Genomic DNA, 17,744 nt, shown 5'->3' on the forward strand with positions numbered 1-17,744 from the left:
CATTTAAATAAAATTATTGTATCATGTTATTTACTATCATCATATACTTATACCTAAGATACCATAAAATAAACCCACGGTATCAGTGTACCCAGAATTTCCAAACTCAATTATTTGTTTGCTTTTAATAAAATTTAAATCTAAAACTCATCATAGTAAGTTATAGTATTTTATTCTTTTTGATAATAATAATTTTAATTATCGCTCATTTAAGCAAATCAAATAATAATATTATTATGTAGATGAATGATGATAAAGAAAAATACAAAACTTTCAATACTTTGCAAGAGTATTGTTTACGTCAACTTTTATATTATATACAATAAGGGAATAATTGAATATTGACTGATGATCGACATAATTAAACCAAAATGCAAATACCGAGACGGATTTTTACTGAGCTCTTTGAGTTGTCATACGGACTCAATAAACGTATACAATAAAATGGGAGCTATTTTTTAATTTTTAAATGTTTTGATAGAAAATATAACAAAGTACAAAAGAACGCACATAACGTAAATATTCTCACCACAGATCACTAATTGAATAGTATTATAATGCGTCTTATAATATCATTTGGAAAATAATTAACATAATATTATTATTCCAACGAGTAATAACAGTTCTTAACAAGGAATAATTTAAATTTTAAACACCATATTGAACCATTGTATTTATTGAATTGTACTACTTCTTTGATGTTTCTCCGAAAATAAATTTATATTTCTGTACATAGTGTATGTTCAAACTAAAATGTTACCCACAGCATTATTGCAATTATATGAATTAATTATTTTGTGCTCGTATATAGTTAAATCAACAATGCAAATTATACGAGTAATAGACATACTACTATAGAACGGCAGTAACGATTTCAATTAGCAATAATCTTTTATATCATAATTTATATGGTATAATTTGTAAAGACTAATTTAAATAATACAATTTGGATTGTAAATTTTCTCTCGGGTTATGCACGCTGCTGATTTTATGTCATACATTTTCCGAGTTGTCCTTGGCTAATAGTGAAAGGCATTTTATTATTTTGTCATATAAAAAAAAACAGGAGGTGGAAGATTTTCATGGGAAAGATGTTGGTCTTTGAGATTGTCTCTTTGTCCGCACACACGTGTAACTGAAACGTAACAGACAACTTCAGTGAATACATGCTCGTTTGTTGTGCGATATAATATGTTAAGACTTTGATGAACAGGTAAGTTTTAGTAATAGTTTTGTTTTAAAAGTATAATATTGAGAATTTCACATAAGAGTAATAATTTTTAATATCTTATGCGAAAATATTAATAATAAAATCAGAAAGAATAAGTTGATGAGAGGTATCAAAAAAATGTCTTGTTTCGATCGACCTGATAAAATTTATGAAGTAGGAATTATTTGATATTATTATTTAAAATATAAGTGTATTTAATTCACACATTATTATTTTATTTTTTATTTTTTATCATACACATTATCGAAACACTGCACTTGTTATAAGCGCTATTTGCTGGTACAGATTGTTAACTGGCGTATGTGTGTACAACCGAAATAAAATCATTTTATACAATTATATTATAAAAACTATTAAGGTGACTTGTCTTTCATATGTAGATACTCGATTAAAAAATTCTACTTAGTTATTATATCTATCTTATTAGATATTTTTTTTCAAAAAATCGCAGTACGATTTAGATCTTAAACATTTCATTTGTTAATTATATAATAATATATATATTTATTTATATTTTATACTATATACTATATTATATATTATGTAATGTACTTATGATATCCTCGTAAACTTTATTAGGAATCGATTTCCAAAGTTTCATATTATGATTAAGCTAAATTATTTAACTAAATAAAAAAAATAAAAAATAAAAATTCACAATGTTAAGGTATTAAATTAGTATATTACACAGAACCTGCACATTTTATTCTCGAATCTTCAACGTCATGCTCCATAATGATCTTTCCCTAATGCAGTATACAGGAGGAAGTAAGGACTTGTCATCATCACATCGTGTCATATCAACACGTTTCCCAGACAATTCCTGCTGTACAGTAAAGCATAATTATTGACAATTGGCGTCATGAGTCGTGACCAGTTTTAGAAAATTATTAATAAACTGAAAGTAAAGTGTCGTTATAAATTATAACTAATGAATGGTTTCTTTCTAAAAGTATATTATTTGTATCACTAAATTTTACTTTATACTTGTTTACTTTTATCATTATTTTTTTTTTTTTTCAACAGATTGTATTGTTTGTATTGTTTTTAATAAACGTTTAAGTTTATTAAAGGAATTGCAGTAATAGGGTTATTAGGAAAACACAAATCGCCATTACTGTGTGATTATTTATACTCAGTAAATAATAGTACTGTATAATAGTAAACATAATCATTTCTTTTTTGGCACCTACTTTCTCTGCAGATGATCAATTACCTATATTTAATATAACAATATTATATTATTATAGTTGAAAATTAAATTAAAATTTTGAATAATGGCCATTTCTGGTACACGGTATGACCCATACAGGCATATTCTTAGAATTATATTTTCATATGTCTTGTAAATTATGTCATTTTACTGTGTTAAACATTTGGAATGATAATAACTATTTTTAATATAAAACAAGATCAACAATAACCTAAGTTTAATGTGAGTTATTAAAATAAAAATTGAATGAACAATGGTAAAACATACTAGTTAGGTATTTTTTCGTTGTTTTGCTGAGATCATTTATAATAATCAAATTATTTAAATATTATTATATGTTCTATATGTAGGGTTATCTGTTATGCAACATTTAATTAATTCATTATTTAGAAAATTAACAACCTCATACCTAGTTTTTATTATTTTTTTGTTCGTTAACTCAATAAAGTTCTCTTTAAAACATTTTAAATTTATTATGACAATATTATTAGGCAGCAGTGGCATTGAAGTTATTTAAAAACTAATCTTGCGAAATGTTTTACCTAAAACCCTATTAACTAAATGTACCCCTCCCACTGATTCAGATATTAAATTCATTTTCCATAATTTATTAAACTTTGTAACCCGTATCTTAGTATTCAATTATATAACACGCATATAATAGTTTAAACAAATATTTCAAGAATGATATTATAATTTTGGAACATGTTTCGTAAAGGTACTTTAAAGTCGATTAAAATTTTTTTTAATTCTTTGATATTTTGATATTTGATTTTTGTCATTTGTTCTATGTATTGTGTGGAGTTGTGTGTAGTGTCTAATTCATGGAATTCAAATTATTACTTCTCATTAACATCACTGAAGCACTATAACATTTGCTATCTAAAAGCAGTACTTGTAGACGTATTAAAAAATTAATTACTTCTATCGTACGAAAGACAAGAAATAAAAAAATAAACAATTTCACAATTTTATTATAATAGATGTATAGAATAAGTGATCGAAATAAAACGATCTTTTGTATCACTAATCTTGTACAGTTGTTTCATTTTAAAATACACGATTGCATATGACTATAAATTAATATAAAGTATAATATTAATTTATTATTAAACATTCATGGAGAAGTGCGGTAAGTGATTGCAGGTCGCAGGGTAACAGTCACAGCTGCTACAGGATATTATGTAGATTGTAGGTACTTATGAATTATGATTTGTTTATTCATTATAAGTCACTAATACTACGCAATTATTTTAAAAATAATGATTAATGAGAAGAATGTTTTAGTTTTTATTTTTTAGTTTAATTTATTGTAAAATTTTTATAGCTAACGCCAAGTTAGTATAACATTACTCAGGTCAAACATTTCGCATTATAAACTAGAAAATACGCAGCCGTGCGGGTATACTTAAGATGTGTAATAACAAGATGGAGATATATATTTCCAAGAACACACCCATCATAACCTTGAACTTCGATGTAACCACTAACCAGTATTCTGATTATACCTCTATACTTACTTAACAATAGTTTGACCGAGTTCAGTATATCGGGACTACCATTTGTAGAATAAATCCCCATGACATTAAAAGTGTACATAGAAACTTAAGTTATGTAACTGATTATGATAATTTGTGATATTCAAATAAAGTCCCGCATGATTACAATCATACTATATTGTCGTTCTGATGAGGATGTTAGTGAATGTGTGGGTGAGCTCAAATCATGGTACTTATAATGGTTGAAACTTGCCTTTAGATTAAGACATAGACAAAGACATACAACATAACAATATCGACGTATCGATAATTAGTAAAAAAAATATTAGAAACTTATTAAATTATTAAGAAATATATATTTTATTAACGGTAAAAGTAAAATATGCAACTATGAGCCATGACTCAGATATTAATTAAAAATATCTATCTATATGCCTGAAAATTGGCTTTGTTTTTGTATCAAAGAATTTGATGAAGCCATGTTTTCGCTGTACCATAAATACTTAATGAAAATATGTATACATGTATATTTATTAAAATACGATCGTTCGTAAAATTACCAATTACTATGATATTACTAACAAACAACAGATCATAGAGTTCATCTGATACTTAACGAGATGTTGATATTCTGAATAATTTAGTCTGTTACAGGTTGATAATAATATGCGTTGTTGCTAGTTGGTAGGTAAGCAAACATAATTAATGCTATAATAAAAAAAATGTGATACATATTATGGTTATAATAAAGTGGATTTAAACTTGGACTTTTTATTCAAGCTAGGTTTTTATCAAACAATTGTTATGCTAAACATGATTACGCTATAAAAATTGGATAAATAAGTACAATTAAAGTAATATTTAATACGGAACTACGGAAGTATAAATTATGTTCAATTTGTTTAAATTTTTTATTTAGAAAACAATTTAAAATTGTCATTTTTTAGTACAAAACAATTTTTTTTTGGTTGTATTCACTGTATAAACTGAATTGTTTGGATATTTATACTTTTATATTTTAGAAAATATCGTGGTTGTTATAAGCTTGTCTGTAGAATTATTTTTTGACCATGAAAATCTAACAGTACATTTTGCATACACATAAAAATAAATAAATGAAATAAGAATATAATAAAATGTAATTTATAAATAACAAATGTACGAGGATTTTAAAAAATAGGTAACCATACACATACTTTTAAAGTATTTAAATATTATATGCAATACACAATAATAGTTACAACTTGTAAGTTTTAATAATAAATTTAAGAAATAAATGCAGTATTTTTATGTACCTAAACATTTTAAATCCCATTTTTGGTATTATTATTAATACATTGTGTGTATAAGTGCGGTAGGTTTATGTTGAAGATGTAATAATAGTTATTAAATAGTTTTAAAAATGTATAAGAAAAAATTGTTGGTAACTGATCGAAGTTATTGGAAATCATTCGAAATATTAAAACGTAGTACTTATAATCAATACTTAATTGTGCCTTAATTGCCTTAAAGTATTCTTAGAGAGTCCTAAATAAATTTATATGTGTTATAGATAAGCCTAGATATACTATCGTAAGTATACTCAAGGGAATTTGAAACAATAATTATTCATAAACATTTCAAACTTCTTAATTCATAAATTGTTCTTAAGAAACATAAAGTTAAATTGCATTATAGATATTATAACGTTAAATTTATTACATTTAAAAAATAATTACGTAATGGTTACAAATGTTTTAGTACTTGAAATTGTCATGATGATTTTCTATAGAATATTTGTAACTGCAGTCAGTTCAGTTCTAGCACTATGCACTTCTGGAACAGCTCAATCTCTTGATGGCGAATGTGCACTACATCTAACTGGTCCAGGAAGGACTAGTTTTTTTGATTTTAATACTAACACATTGAGAGGTGGTCCATTGTAAGTATCTAAATTTCCATTTTTCATTAATTGTATTTTTTTAGTTTTGCAAATATTAATTATAACTTTTATGGTACAAATTCAACGATGAAATAACAAAACATTTATGAACTGTTCATTGTATTAATAATTATGAATGTGTTGTTACTCGTTATACTGACATAATGATGTATAAAAAATTATTTATCATTGGTATTTATAGGCATAGAAAAATTACCTGTATTATGTATCGTTAAAGGTTAGAAGCGGGACAATATTGTATTTTAGTATATTTATTGTTTTTTATTCAATAGAGGTATGGGTCAATCAGGTCAATGTATCACTTATGAAGCAGTCAACCAAGCATACGTCGATGCCAGAAAAAGAATTAGTAAGTACTTCAATTTAAAAAGAAAAAAATAGGAAACAAATTACTAAAACTCAGTTTTGTATTTACTAATAAGTAGATTCAAAACTATTAAGTTTTCAAAAAAAATATGTGATGAGTCTTAATCGACAATAATAACTTTATCCTAAATACCACAAATATTATGTAATTTATGTAAGTTAATTTTAGTCAGTGTATGAACATTGCACAGTGTTGCATTGCACACCTTAACTTGCTAAACCTATTGGCTCATGAAGTTATTACAAGCATACGTATACCGAGAGGCGAGTGCTGCATATTTCTCTCATATTTACCATTTATTTTCCGGGCCAAGTCAGTTGATACATCTACAGTCTTATAAAATAATATAATATTGATAAAAAGCTTAAAATTGTTGTAAAATCCTCAGAACAGAATATACGAATATGAACTCTATTCGCTATTGCCAGTGAAAGGTGGATGCAGTTTTCACAAATCACAACCGGTTTGACTCGACTGTGGATATTTACAGTTGAGGAATCTGACTATTTATTTGCATTCTTTTAGATATTGCAACATAGTACGGCGCGATAAATATGTGTTTAACCAATAGTCAAAAATAGACAGAAATGCATTAATATTTTTAGAATAATTGAATTCAACCTCGAACAATAAACTTCCTATCGGTAAGAAACATGCAGGTCGAAATAACACATTATTCTCAGTCGTATTACTTATATAGTTATAATATTATACTATATTATGTGCAAAAAATTAAAAAAATTAATTTTTAAAGCTCTAAAATATATAAATAGTAATTATTTGTTGAAGCTTTAAATCAGTTCAGTACAGTACGGCACTTTTAACTGTTCTTTATTCAAACGCAACATTTAGGATTATAGGAATTGTATAGATATCCCTAATAATATACCAAGTATAGGTATTAAAATAAAAGAAGTTTAGAACTATTTACACAAAATGTGTTAAAAGTACCTAAATAAGCTATATAGGGAATATATCATAGTATTATACTATAATAGGTATTCATTATCCTTTATATTATCTATCATAATACAATAGGCGAGAAACGTTTTACGCTGCCATTTTTTTATAAAAATCATAAATATAATAATATAAATAATATATACCTATTAAAATTGAACCAACTTAAAGTGTGATATACTTACACGCTTAACTTCTCCAATATTAACAACAACAATTCACTTTATGTTTAACAACAATTACATTGTATTATAAAATGATTATTTTAGACGTGGCACAAACACATACAGACAAGTGGACGCCTCAGGAGTTGGCTTCCGTCGGGGAGCTCTTGTTGGACATATCCATACAGTTGACTAAAAAGTAAGGTGCACCTATCCACAACACACGTGCGAACACGCATTGCAGTAAACCGATTTAATCGTCATCATCTATCATTACGTTTACAATATTTTTCAGTTATGGACTTTCGTACGAAGAAGTAGAAAAAGGATTGCCTCAGATAGACACGTCGAGAACTTTGATCAGAGAGGTGTGTCCAGCTTTCTTGTCCAACGTCGAGTGCAGACCGGGCAAGTACAGGAGATATGACGGTCTGTGTAACAACGTCAAGCATCCAACGTGGGGCGCTACAAATACGCCTTTTTCCAGGCTAATTGGACCGCTGTTTTCCGACGGCATGAGCGGACCAAAAGTCAGCAGTCTCAGCAACCGAGAACTGCCGATAGCCAGAGTGGTCTCTAGGACAATGCATCCCGATGAGGGATATCACGAACACGCAGCTACTGTGTTGTTGGTCGCTTTTGGTCAGTTTATGGACCATGATTTCACACTCATGGGAACGCCCGCTGGTAAGTTATGGCTTCAAGATTTCATACTCTGTATGGATCGTATAGTTCCAATAACAACGACAAACAATTTTTTTACAAAATATACTTAGTGATAAATGATAATTAGCCAACTTTGAACGAAAATCGTCTCCTTTACAGACCCAATTACCAAGAATGAACCAGAAGAATGCTGCAATCGACCTCCACATTTAAAACATCCTTACTGCAACGAAATACCTGTCCCTGGTGATGATTACTTTTATAGTAAATTCAATGTTAAATGTATCGATTTCGTAAGAGCTTTTCCATCAGTTCGACCAGGATGTCGCTTAGGTAAGAGAGTATATTTACAGTTCTACTTAAGTAGGTAGGTAATTATAAATAGTATATCAATTTAATAATACAAAGGTGGCTTGATGAGACGACGCTCAGGCGTTATTCGCCGTATTTTCGGTCCGTACGTACCGGCCATGGTTGCTACCACTCAGATGGGTGACCACCCGGGTTTTTAAAAACACATCCTTGATACACATACAAACGTGTTCCAATCAACCGTCCTTCCCATACAGTATCAGGCTAATTACCTGAGTAGTTGAAGCTTTAATCCAATAAAAAAAATAATAACACATAGGTAGTTAAAAATTGAATAATTTATCTTTTGTAGCACTATTTTTATAGGTGCCAAAAAAATTTACTTATTTAGTTTAAATTTAATTAAGTACAAAATAATAAAAGCAAAACAATTTTTGCGCTGTTCAAAATCGAAAATAACATTTCATTAGCTACATAATAAATCAACATGACGGTAATTAGGCATTAAAAATGTAAATCCAATATGTTTATTGAATTAAACTGAGTTACATGCATGGAGTATGTTACACCAAACGAAATTAAGCTAATTGTCAAAAATTTACCCAACAAAAAAGCCCCGGGTCACGACCATATAACCAACATCATGTTTAAAAAACTTCCTACCAAAGGACTCGTCTTTATAACTTCCTTATTTAATTTTTTGTTACGTGTTGGACACTTTCCACAGAGCTGGAAGTTAGCAACTGTTATACTAATAAAAAAACCTGGTAAGGATAAATCAAATCCTGATAGCTACAGACCGATAAGTTTACTTACCTCCTTATCAAAAATTTTTGAAAAAGTTATTCATACGAGACTACAAAATTATTTGGACAGCGCAGATGTTATCCCAAAATTTCAATTTGGGTTTAGATCCAATCACTCGACAGTACAACAGCTTTTTCGCATAACTGAACATATCAGTAATTCATTTGAAAAACATTGCCATACTGGTGCCGTATTTATAGACGTCTCAAAAGCGTTCGATAAAGTATGGCACAAAGGCCTTTTATACAAACTAAAATCTTTCAATACACCGAAGTACTTATTTGATATTATCAATTCCTTTCTAACAAATAGGCAATTCTCAGTTAGAATTAATGATAATTTCTCTGTCCCCCGGACCATATCTGCTGGTGTACCTCAAGGGTCCAAACTGGGACCTATATTGTTCAATATATTCATCTCTGATATACCACAGTCACCACGTACAAACATTGCACTATTTGCAGACGACACAACAATATACAGTGAATCCCGAAACGTTGAAGCGATAACAAACAACTTACAAGATCACCTAAATCTATTAGCATCATGGTGCAATAACTGGAAAATACACATAAACGCTTCAAAAAGCTCAGCAGTCATTTTTAGCTTACGTCGCTATTCCACTCCACCACCTCTAAGATTCGGCAACGATTCCATACCTTGGCAGTCTTCTGTCAAGTACCTTGGTGTCACGTTGGACAAGAGGTTAACCTGAGGGCCTCACATAGCTTCTAAATTACAACAAGCATACCAGCGCCTCTCAATGCTATTTCCTATCCTAAACAAAAAATCAGTTATACAAAAAAAATGCTCAATATTAATTTACAAGCAATTATTACGCTCACTAATTACCTATGCTTGTCCTATCTGGGGAAACTGCTCAGTGACACACTTAAGAAAAATACAAATTTTCCAAAATAAAGTATTAAGAATAATAACAAACGCACCATGGTTCATACGCAACGAAAATCTACATAAAGACCTCCGAATCAAAAAAATTCAAGATCATATAAAAGATCTAGCAGAAAATTTCCACAGTTCACTCCAAAAATCAACTGGCTCAATACACTTCAACTTACACATACGTCCACCACCTCAAAGACGACTAAAACGCGGTCGCCCGCACGATCTTATTCGATAATGCTATTAAATAACTAGTCACTACTGTAATTATCGCTCTTAATTGTAATTGTAAATACTTATATCATGTTAAAATTAGTCAAAAAAATTATGTTATTTATCCATAGATGTAGATAGCCTTATAGGCTAGGAATGTCTTATTTAAAATAAAAAAAAAAAAAAAAACTGAGTTATATTATTTTATTATTCCAACATAATATAGATGTTACATACTTTTACAATAACCATATTTATAAAATGTATTTTGTCATTTTTTAGGTTCAAGGGTACCGTTCAACACGTTGACAGGAGTAATAGACGCCAATACAGTTTACAGCGTGACTGAAGATTACGCTAGGTATTGATATGTTCTTAAAATATGCCTGATTTAATTTAAATTTTAAATATGTATGACCCATATTATGTTAGGTATGCGTACATACTTTATTATATAATATTTCTCTGAAAATAACTATTTTAATTATTTTGTTATGAATTTAATGTAACTATTATTTATTGTAAAAGTTGAACTATTTTAATTCCAAAATGATTTTAAAACAAATAACTAATTAGTGAATTTAGCAGAAATTGTAACGAATACCTGAATAATATGATAATATATTATAATATAATATAATATGCAATACGATACATGAAACTAGACAAATTTGCACTTTTTCGTGAAAAATTAGTCGAATATGCCAAACACACAGAATTTAATTCAAAATAAGAACTTTTTATAGAACGAGATATGTATTATTCATTAAGAATAGTTAATGCCTACATATTTTGAATTTTTATATCGTATAAAATGGCGATATATTCCATAGAAGAACCTGTAGAATAATTTTAAGTTCCAATCAAATTTAATAAGACAAAACTAATATTATTCAACATTTTAAGACAAAGTTTAATTTGTTTGTATTTTATTAGTTACACCTTAATTTAAAAATGTGAGCGATAATATTATATAACCGTATGTGTTTTTTTGATAGACATTTAAGAACTGGTTATGCTGGTTTACTTCGCATGAACCCAGCGTTTATGGATCATGGACTTAAAGATTTGTTGCCTTTGAGACTTAAAGATCCCGACGAAGGATGTACTAGAATGAACCGTTCGCAATATTGTTTTGATGCCGGTATTTTAAATTATATAATACATTACTATTTAGTATATATTATTATACCTATATTTTTATTTGTTTGTCTTACATGTACCTCCATGGCAATATTTACGATAGTTGCTAAATATATATTTAAATAAAATGAATTTATAGGAGAAGTTCGAGTAAATGAACAACTTGTACTTGCTACTATGCATATAATATGGGCAAGAGAACACAATAGAATAGCAAAAGAATTTGGTAAAATCAATCCACATTGGGATGACGAAACTATTTTCCAAGAATCTAGACGAATCGTTATAGCTGAAATTCAGCACATAACTTATAACGAGTTTTTGCCAACATTACTTGGAAAAGGAGTGATGGAAAAATTTGGATTACTATTACAAAAAGAAGTAATTTAAACAGTTTATACTTTTATAGTGCAGTTTGATATTATTTTTAACGACTACAATAATAATGCATTGTCGTATTGAACTCACAATACAATTAACATATTTTAAATAAAAGTTAAAACTATATTCATTAATAAATCCAACAACTCTTCAAAATTTGAAACTTTGTTTATCATGTTAATTTAAAATTTAAAATTGTTCAATAATAAATCATAAGCCTGATGAATGCCCTTAAGTGAATTAATGTGTTAAATTTTGTACATTTACCTAGCGTAATATTTTGTAAATGTGCTCGAACAAACTGTTATTAAATTGAATTTAAGTGTTAATTTCGGTAAAATGATGCATACATAAATAATTTATATACTTATACAAATGTCAGCACTCAGAATAACATACAAATAAGTATTTATATTACATATATTTACAAGAATTAATTTTTCCCCAAAAAATTCATGACAAGATGTACGAGTTTCGTAATTTTTTTGAACTTTACACTTTATAAATGTCGTATTTTTACACTGCAAGTTAATTGTTCGTATGTTCCTAAAAATTTAATATGCTATATTTAACATTATTTACAATTTACTGTATAAACTACCTACATCGCCAGCCGCACAGTATCGAAAATTTCTGAGTATACCAACTAATTATTGTTTAATATAAGATTAAATGTCCGTTCTATTATCTATAGTTAAATGACAGTAATAATATTTAGTTTTAAGTATGTTTATATTTTATTGGGTATGGCTAGTTATCGTACAGTACCTAGCTAATATCAAATTAAAACTCATTAAATTATAAATCATCATCTCAATAAATAATTATTATTATATTACAATTACAAAAAATGTTAACATACACTTTTGTTTAGGGCTATTGGGATGGTTATGACTCAAATGTTAACCCCAATATCTTATCCGAGTTTTCAGCAGCAGCTCTCAGAATCGGTCACACATTCTTGCCCACTTCGATTGAAAGATGGAGCAGAGCTCACAAATTCATAGGTAAATTAGAATAAATCAACATGCATATATAAATAACAAATATGTACATTATAATACGAATAATTGCATTTTTATTTCATGTTCATTTAGCTTCTAAAAAATTGTCCGATCTTATCCGCCGACCATATGATTTGTATAGAGCTGGAGTTCTCGAAGAGTACATAATGGGTTTGACTAATCAAGTTGCTCAGGCTATGGACGATTCGGTAACACAAGAAGTTACAAACATGCTGTTGAAGAAACCGGGTAATAGGTTTGGAGTAGATTTAGTATCATTTAATATCCAAAGAGGCAGAGATTTTGGTTTACCCGGATACATGGAATACAGGTAAAGTATTGTTTGACAATTAGTGCAATATTATGTTTTTTTTAAAATAATTTTACTTAGTGTAATGTGCTATATTATAACAATTAATTAATTAAAAATTCAGTTGTGTGAGTATTTAAATTGCGTTTATAATCAATCACAACGATCGCCCACCCTAACTGTTATTTATCATATTTTGTACATAGTCATAATTAGTAATTTTATAAAAATATTCAAGTTTGCTTCGATTAACTTCAAACTCTTATAAAATATAATCTGTACCTTTTTTAAAAGTATTTTAATACTTATAAAGTTCAATATGAATATTTGGACATATATTCATATTTTTTATGTCATAAAAATAATAATTAGGTTTTCATAGGTATAAAATTACAGAAAAAACAAATTAAAAATATCTTGTCTAAAGTATTTAATCTGGATAAGTGTATAGGCACAGTAAATACATATTGTTAAACTTCCAGTTGTATGCGTTTACACGTACGAATTCAAATTGAATAAAACATTAAATTAATCAGTTACGGCATTATTTATACAGCTGTTTTATATTATTTAAAATTTACATGCAATATAATATTCAACATATACAAATTAAACTAAGTTATATAATTTTTTTTTTTAATACGTTAATGATGTTTAAATTGGATTATACGTCTGGTTGCAGTGCTTCAGGCTTAGCCTATCTGCCATGTTATGTGGTGTTTGACTATCATTATATTTTTTGTTTGAAATTTTTTTCGTCCACAATTAATGGACCAAATTTAGTTTTATACTTAACTGATTACGCTGTAAGAAATATTTATTATTTTTAAAGTAATAAATGACGTGTATGTTATTTGTTTTAGAAAATTCTGTGGCCTACCAGCGTCGGACTTATTCCAAAGTTTATCGGGAGACATGCCTAACTCCACTATTCACCGATATTCGACCATATACGAGTAAGTGAGATTCCAGAGATTTAATATTATAACTTATTAAATTAATTTTTTTTCTTACAGCTCTCCAGAAGATGTAGATTTGTGGTCTGGTGGTGTATCCGAAAAACCATTACCAGGAAGCATGGCAGGTCCGGTATTCTCATGTATTTTGGCTACCCAATTTAGTTATGCCAAAAGAGGTGATCGTTTTTGGTACGAACTGCCAAATCAACCATCTTCGTTTACTCCAGGTATTCAAGTCAAACCACATAATATATTATTATAAATATATAATCAAATATTAAAAATGCAATTTTAATTGATATTTAGATCAGCTACATGAAATCCGGAAAACAAGATTAGCCCGGGTGTTGTGTGATAACACTGATTTGATCGATACTATTCAACTGTGGCCAATTGTTCTCCCTGATCATGAAATGTAAGATATATTTAGATACTCTACACTTATATTTCAAACCCCACTGTTATTAACCTTAATACGAAGTTATTTTTGTTAAGATAAATGTCTAATTTATTTTTTTAATACTTGATATAAATAACATCTAATATAGTTTGATCTTGAACGATTTAAAACATGTATATTTTCAAAAAATGAACGATACTATTATGTATAGCAAATAACATTTCCTAAAACATCATTATTTTGTTCTTAAATTGTATATAAGTAATGAATTATAGTAAATACATTTCAATGTTTCATTAGGACATTTAGTTATAATAGTTATTAGTTAAAAAAGGTTGGACATTTTTTTTATTCTGTGATAAAATATTATATACTTATATTTAATTTTTACATGATATATTTCTACATCTCACATTTTAAAGTATGAAAAAATGTCAAGAAAGTTATTCGTTTAAGTGTCGAATACATAAGGTATTATTTTATATCTGTATGTTTTTTTAACTTTATGTTAGAAACATAATTGTAAAAGTGACCTTTAATACTGTCGTATTGATTAGTTTAACACTTTATTAAATTAAAATAAAAGTAAAACGATAAATATTTCTCGGATCCCTCTAAATATGCAGATATTTCAAAAGTACATACTTTGTAATCCTGACAATCCTGTTCAGTTAAAAAAATTAAAGCACTCGTCTGTTTTAGATTAAATCAACTATAGTTAAATTGAAATTATTAAAAATTTATCTGATTTAGTTTATTTAGTAACACAATTTTTATTTTTGAAACGAATTCCGAATAATATAATTATATACACAAGTAAATACATTTTACACTTTATTAATTTTTGAGCTTTTTATCGTTTCATTAAATAATGAATATATTAACATTATTGTAACTAACTTTTCTTCTTGCAGAAATCCTCGAGTACCATGTCGTAGCGGAATTATTCCATCATTAAACCTGAACAAATGGGCTGATTTCCCAACGACCTCGTGAAATATATGGCCACATTTATTTTAGATCAAGCACCACCAATACAAAATAGTATTTTAATGATAAATTTTCTTTAGCAAAGAGAGATTTTTGGAATCGTTGCATTTATTATAATCGAGTATTTATACTGTTTCTAATTTTCTAATTTATATACACTAAGAGATCTATTTTCCTGTTTATGTATTAAATATAAAAAAACAAATAATGAGACCTATGTATTACTATCGGAAATAGGATTTTAATTACTATTTTTTTTTTACATATAACTTTTATACAATGCTTTCCAATACCAAGCTACACATTTTATTTATTGTAAAACAATTCAGAATATTAAATTTCGATTTTTCATATTTTTTTACATATTTTTTTGATCTTATGAATATCTTACATATCAAAGACTTTTTTTCATTTTTACTCATATCACATATTCTATTTTGCACATTTAAAAATATAAACATATTTTTATTATTATTATTATTATTATTATTATTAATATTAATATTATTTAAAACAGTTTTTGTCATTTAACATATTTTGAGCTCCATAGTCGATAATTACAACATAAAATATTACCAATGTACATTTTGTAATTCAATCTCAACTTAAAACCTTTTTTATCGCATTGTCAACCATCTGACGTTATGCCTAGATGATGTGATAGAATTGAAATTTATGTATGAAAATGTAATTAAATCAAAAATTTAATTTTTACTTTTGCTTTTTTATAACTCTCTATGTAAAAACTTACTTGCAATTTAAATTTGCCCTTTTTTATGTTACACAATAATATTTTGTAACATACAGATTATAGAAACCTATTATTTAAATAGATTGGGAGGTAGTCAAAATTTAACAGTCCAAATAATTTATATTTGTGAGCATTAAACACTATTTTAAAGCGGCATAATTAATACTTCGATATTTCAATATATTTTATAAGTAGCTAAGTAGGTTAAATTTCGAGGTAGGTAATTATTTTTGTTTAATGTAAGACAATAAGATGAAAGTGTAAAGTAAAAATGCTTAAATTGTATTGATTTTGCTTGAGATTATTTTATATTAATAAAATTATGTATATTTATTGTATTGCTTACATAAGACAACCTATACATTTTTCCTTAAAATATTTTTTGATCGTGTTATCTTAGATCGGTGATGTCAAACAGTTAAACAATAGTAGAATCTTTTTAAACATAATTTTTTTAATTGTTTACAATACTGAACTAGATATTATAATCTATCCAAGGTCAATCATTGTCTAACGAGATATCTTTACGTAACTGTATGATCTTAGTATAGGGATGAGAGAGGTAGGGCAAAACAACCTTGACGAAAGCATAGAAGCACCCAACATGTTTATTACTATATTAGTGTACCGACGGTATCAGCGCGAGTTCGCAGAAGTCATCAGAAATAGTGAAATTTTCAAGAAGGGTAAGTGAATTTTTTTATTTTTTTATTTCCTTGTAAGCACCCGTATGATACCAAATGCTTATTTAGATTCCAAAATACATATTAAAATGACAAAGGCAATATTACTATCCTACATATGATTTTTTTTTAAAACAGTTAAGCAATAAGTGAAATCTTGAAAGTTATGTACTTGTATGTATAATATATGTTTAGGCCAATATTATTATGTTGTCTAGAATTTTAAATTGCCATTTCCAGTATAGGTATACCTATGTATAATGCGAACAAGACTAGATTCTTTAATTATTGTTATAGGTACTCAACGTTCATCAGTTTTGTTCACGTAATGTATACTATGCACACTATGCAGCATATAACGTCTTTATTATTTAGATATAAATTTATTTCTATTTTCAATCAAATTGTTGTACACGTCTTGACGCCTGTACACGTTGAATTCGATATTTACTTTTTTTCAATTTACTTAGTTACACAATATAATATAGGTACTAATTCATTCTCAAAAAAACTATAGAAAAATAATAAATTGCACTCTGTTCTTGAACATTACATGATTGTTCATAAACAAATACCTTTTAAAATATTATAAACATGGAAAATGATTTATGGTTTGAGGAATATATTTTAATAAACAACATCGACCGTCGAGTCCTTCGCAATAATCCGAGGCAATAACCTATTTCATATATATTATATGTATTTATAAAAATACGTCTTTTCTAATTAATATGAATCAAGTGCCCGTTAAACCAACATGTCTTTATCACTATTACACAAATATTTGTTAATGTGTGTTTACTGTATTATACGTAGGTACTACTGTGCTAGGCGGTCAACACTAGT

General features: G+C 27.6%; 2 protein-coding genes across 4 annotated transcripts in view; both read left to right on the forward strand.

The window, feature by feature from the left end:
• The first annotated feature begins 1,106 nt into the window (after window positions 1-1,106).
• On the forward strand, window positions 1,107-15,622 carry LOC111037168 (chorion peroxidase-like). 2 transcript variants are annotated; one of them, XM_022319557.1, is made up of 15 exons: window positions 1,107-1,213; window positions 5,684-5,864; window positions 6,158-6,234; window positions 7,482-7,575; window positions 7,672-8,063; window positions 8,202-8,375; window positions 10,560-10,638; window positions 11,276-11,421; window positions 11,560-11,801; window positions 12,676-12,808; window positions 12,899-13,136; window positions 13,979-14,071; window positions 14,132-14,301; window positions 14,381-14,489; window positions 15,389-15,622. In XM_022319557.1, exons 2-15 carry the CDS (start codon window positions 5,698-5,700, stop codon window positions 15,468-15,470), a joined length of 2,196 nt encoding a protein of 731 aa, XP_022175249.1. In that variant the 5' UTR covers window positions 1,107-1,213; window positions 5,684-5,697; the 3' UTR covers window positions 15,471-15,622. The 2 variants fall into 2 exon arrangements, with proteins under 2 accessions (XP_022175249.1, XP_022175250.1); XM_022319558.1 differs by having other exon boundaries at window positions 1,116-1,213; window positions 5,715-5,864.
• Window positions 15,623-16,817: 1,195 nt separating this feature from the next.
• The window catches only part of LOC111037160 (laccase-1-like), a 36,872-nt gene continuing 35,945 nt past the window's right edge, over window positions 16,818-17,744 (forward strand). The window contains exon 1 of one of the 2 annotated variants that reach the window (XM_022319546.1): window positions 16,818-16,901. The gene's annotated coding sequence lies outside the window, so the exon portion shown is untranslated. The remainder of the gene's footprint in view (window positions 16,902-17,744) is intronic. The other variant, XM_022319543.1, reaches the window with a different exon arrangement.

This window comes from Myzus persicae, unplaced genomic scaffold (assembly GCF_001856785.1).
Source record: "Myzus persicae strain clone G006 unplaced genomic scaffold, MPER_G0061.0, whole genome shotgun sequence".
Taxonomy (NCBI): domain Eukaryota; kingdom Metazoa; phylum Arthropoda; class Insecta; order Hemiptera; family Aphididae; genus Myzus; species Myzus persicae.

Bases quoted from the DNA above. Each gene is read 5' to 3' on its own strand.
- LOC111037168 (XM_022319557.1), top strand. From the start codon at position 5,698: ATGATGATTTTCTATAGAATATTTGTAACTGCAGTCAGTTCAGTTCTA. The intron at 8,376-10,559 runs GTAAGAGAGTAT...GTCATTTTTTAG, and splicing joins TCGACCAGGATGTCGCTTAG to GTTCAAGGGTACCGTTCAAC. The intron at 14,072-14,131 runs GTAAGTGAGATT...TTTTTCTTACAG, and splicing joins CGATATTCGACCATATACGA to CTCTCCAGAAGATGTAGATT.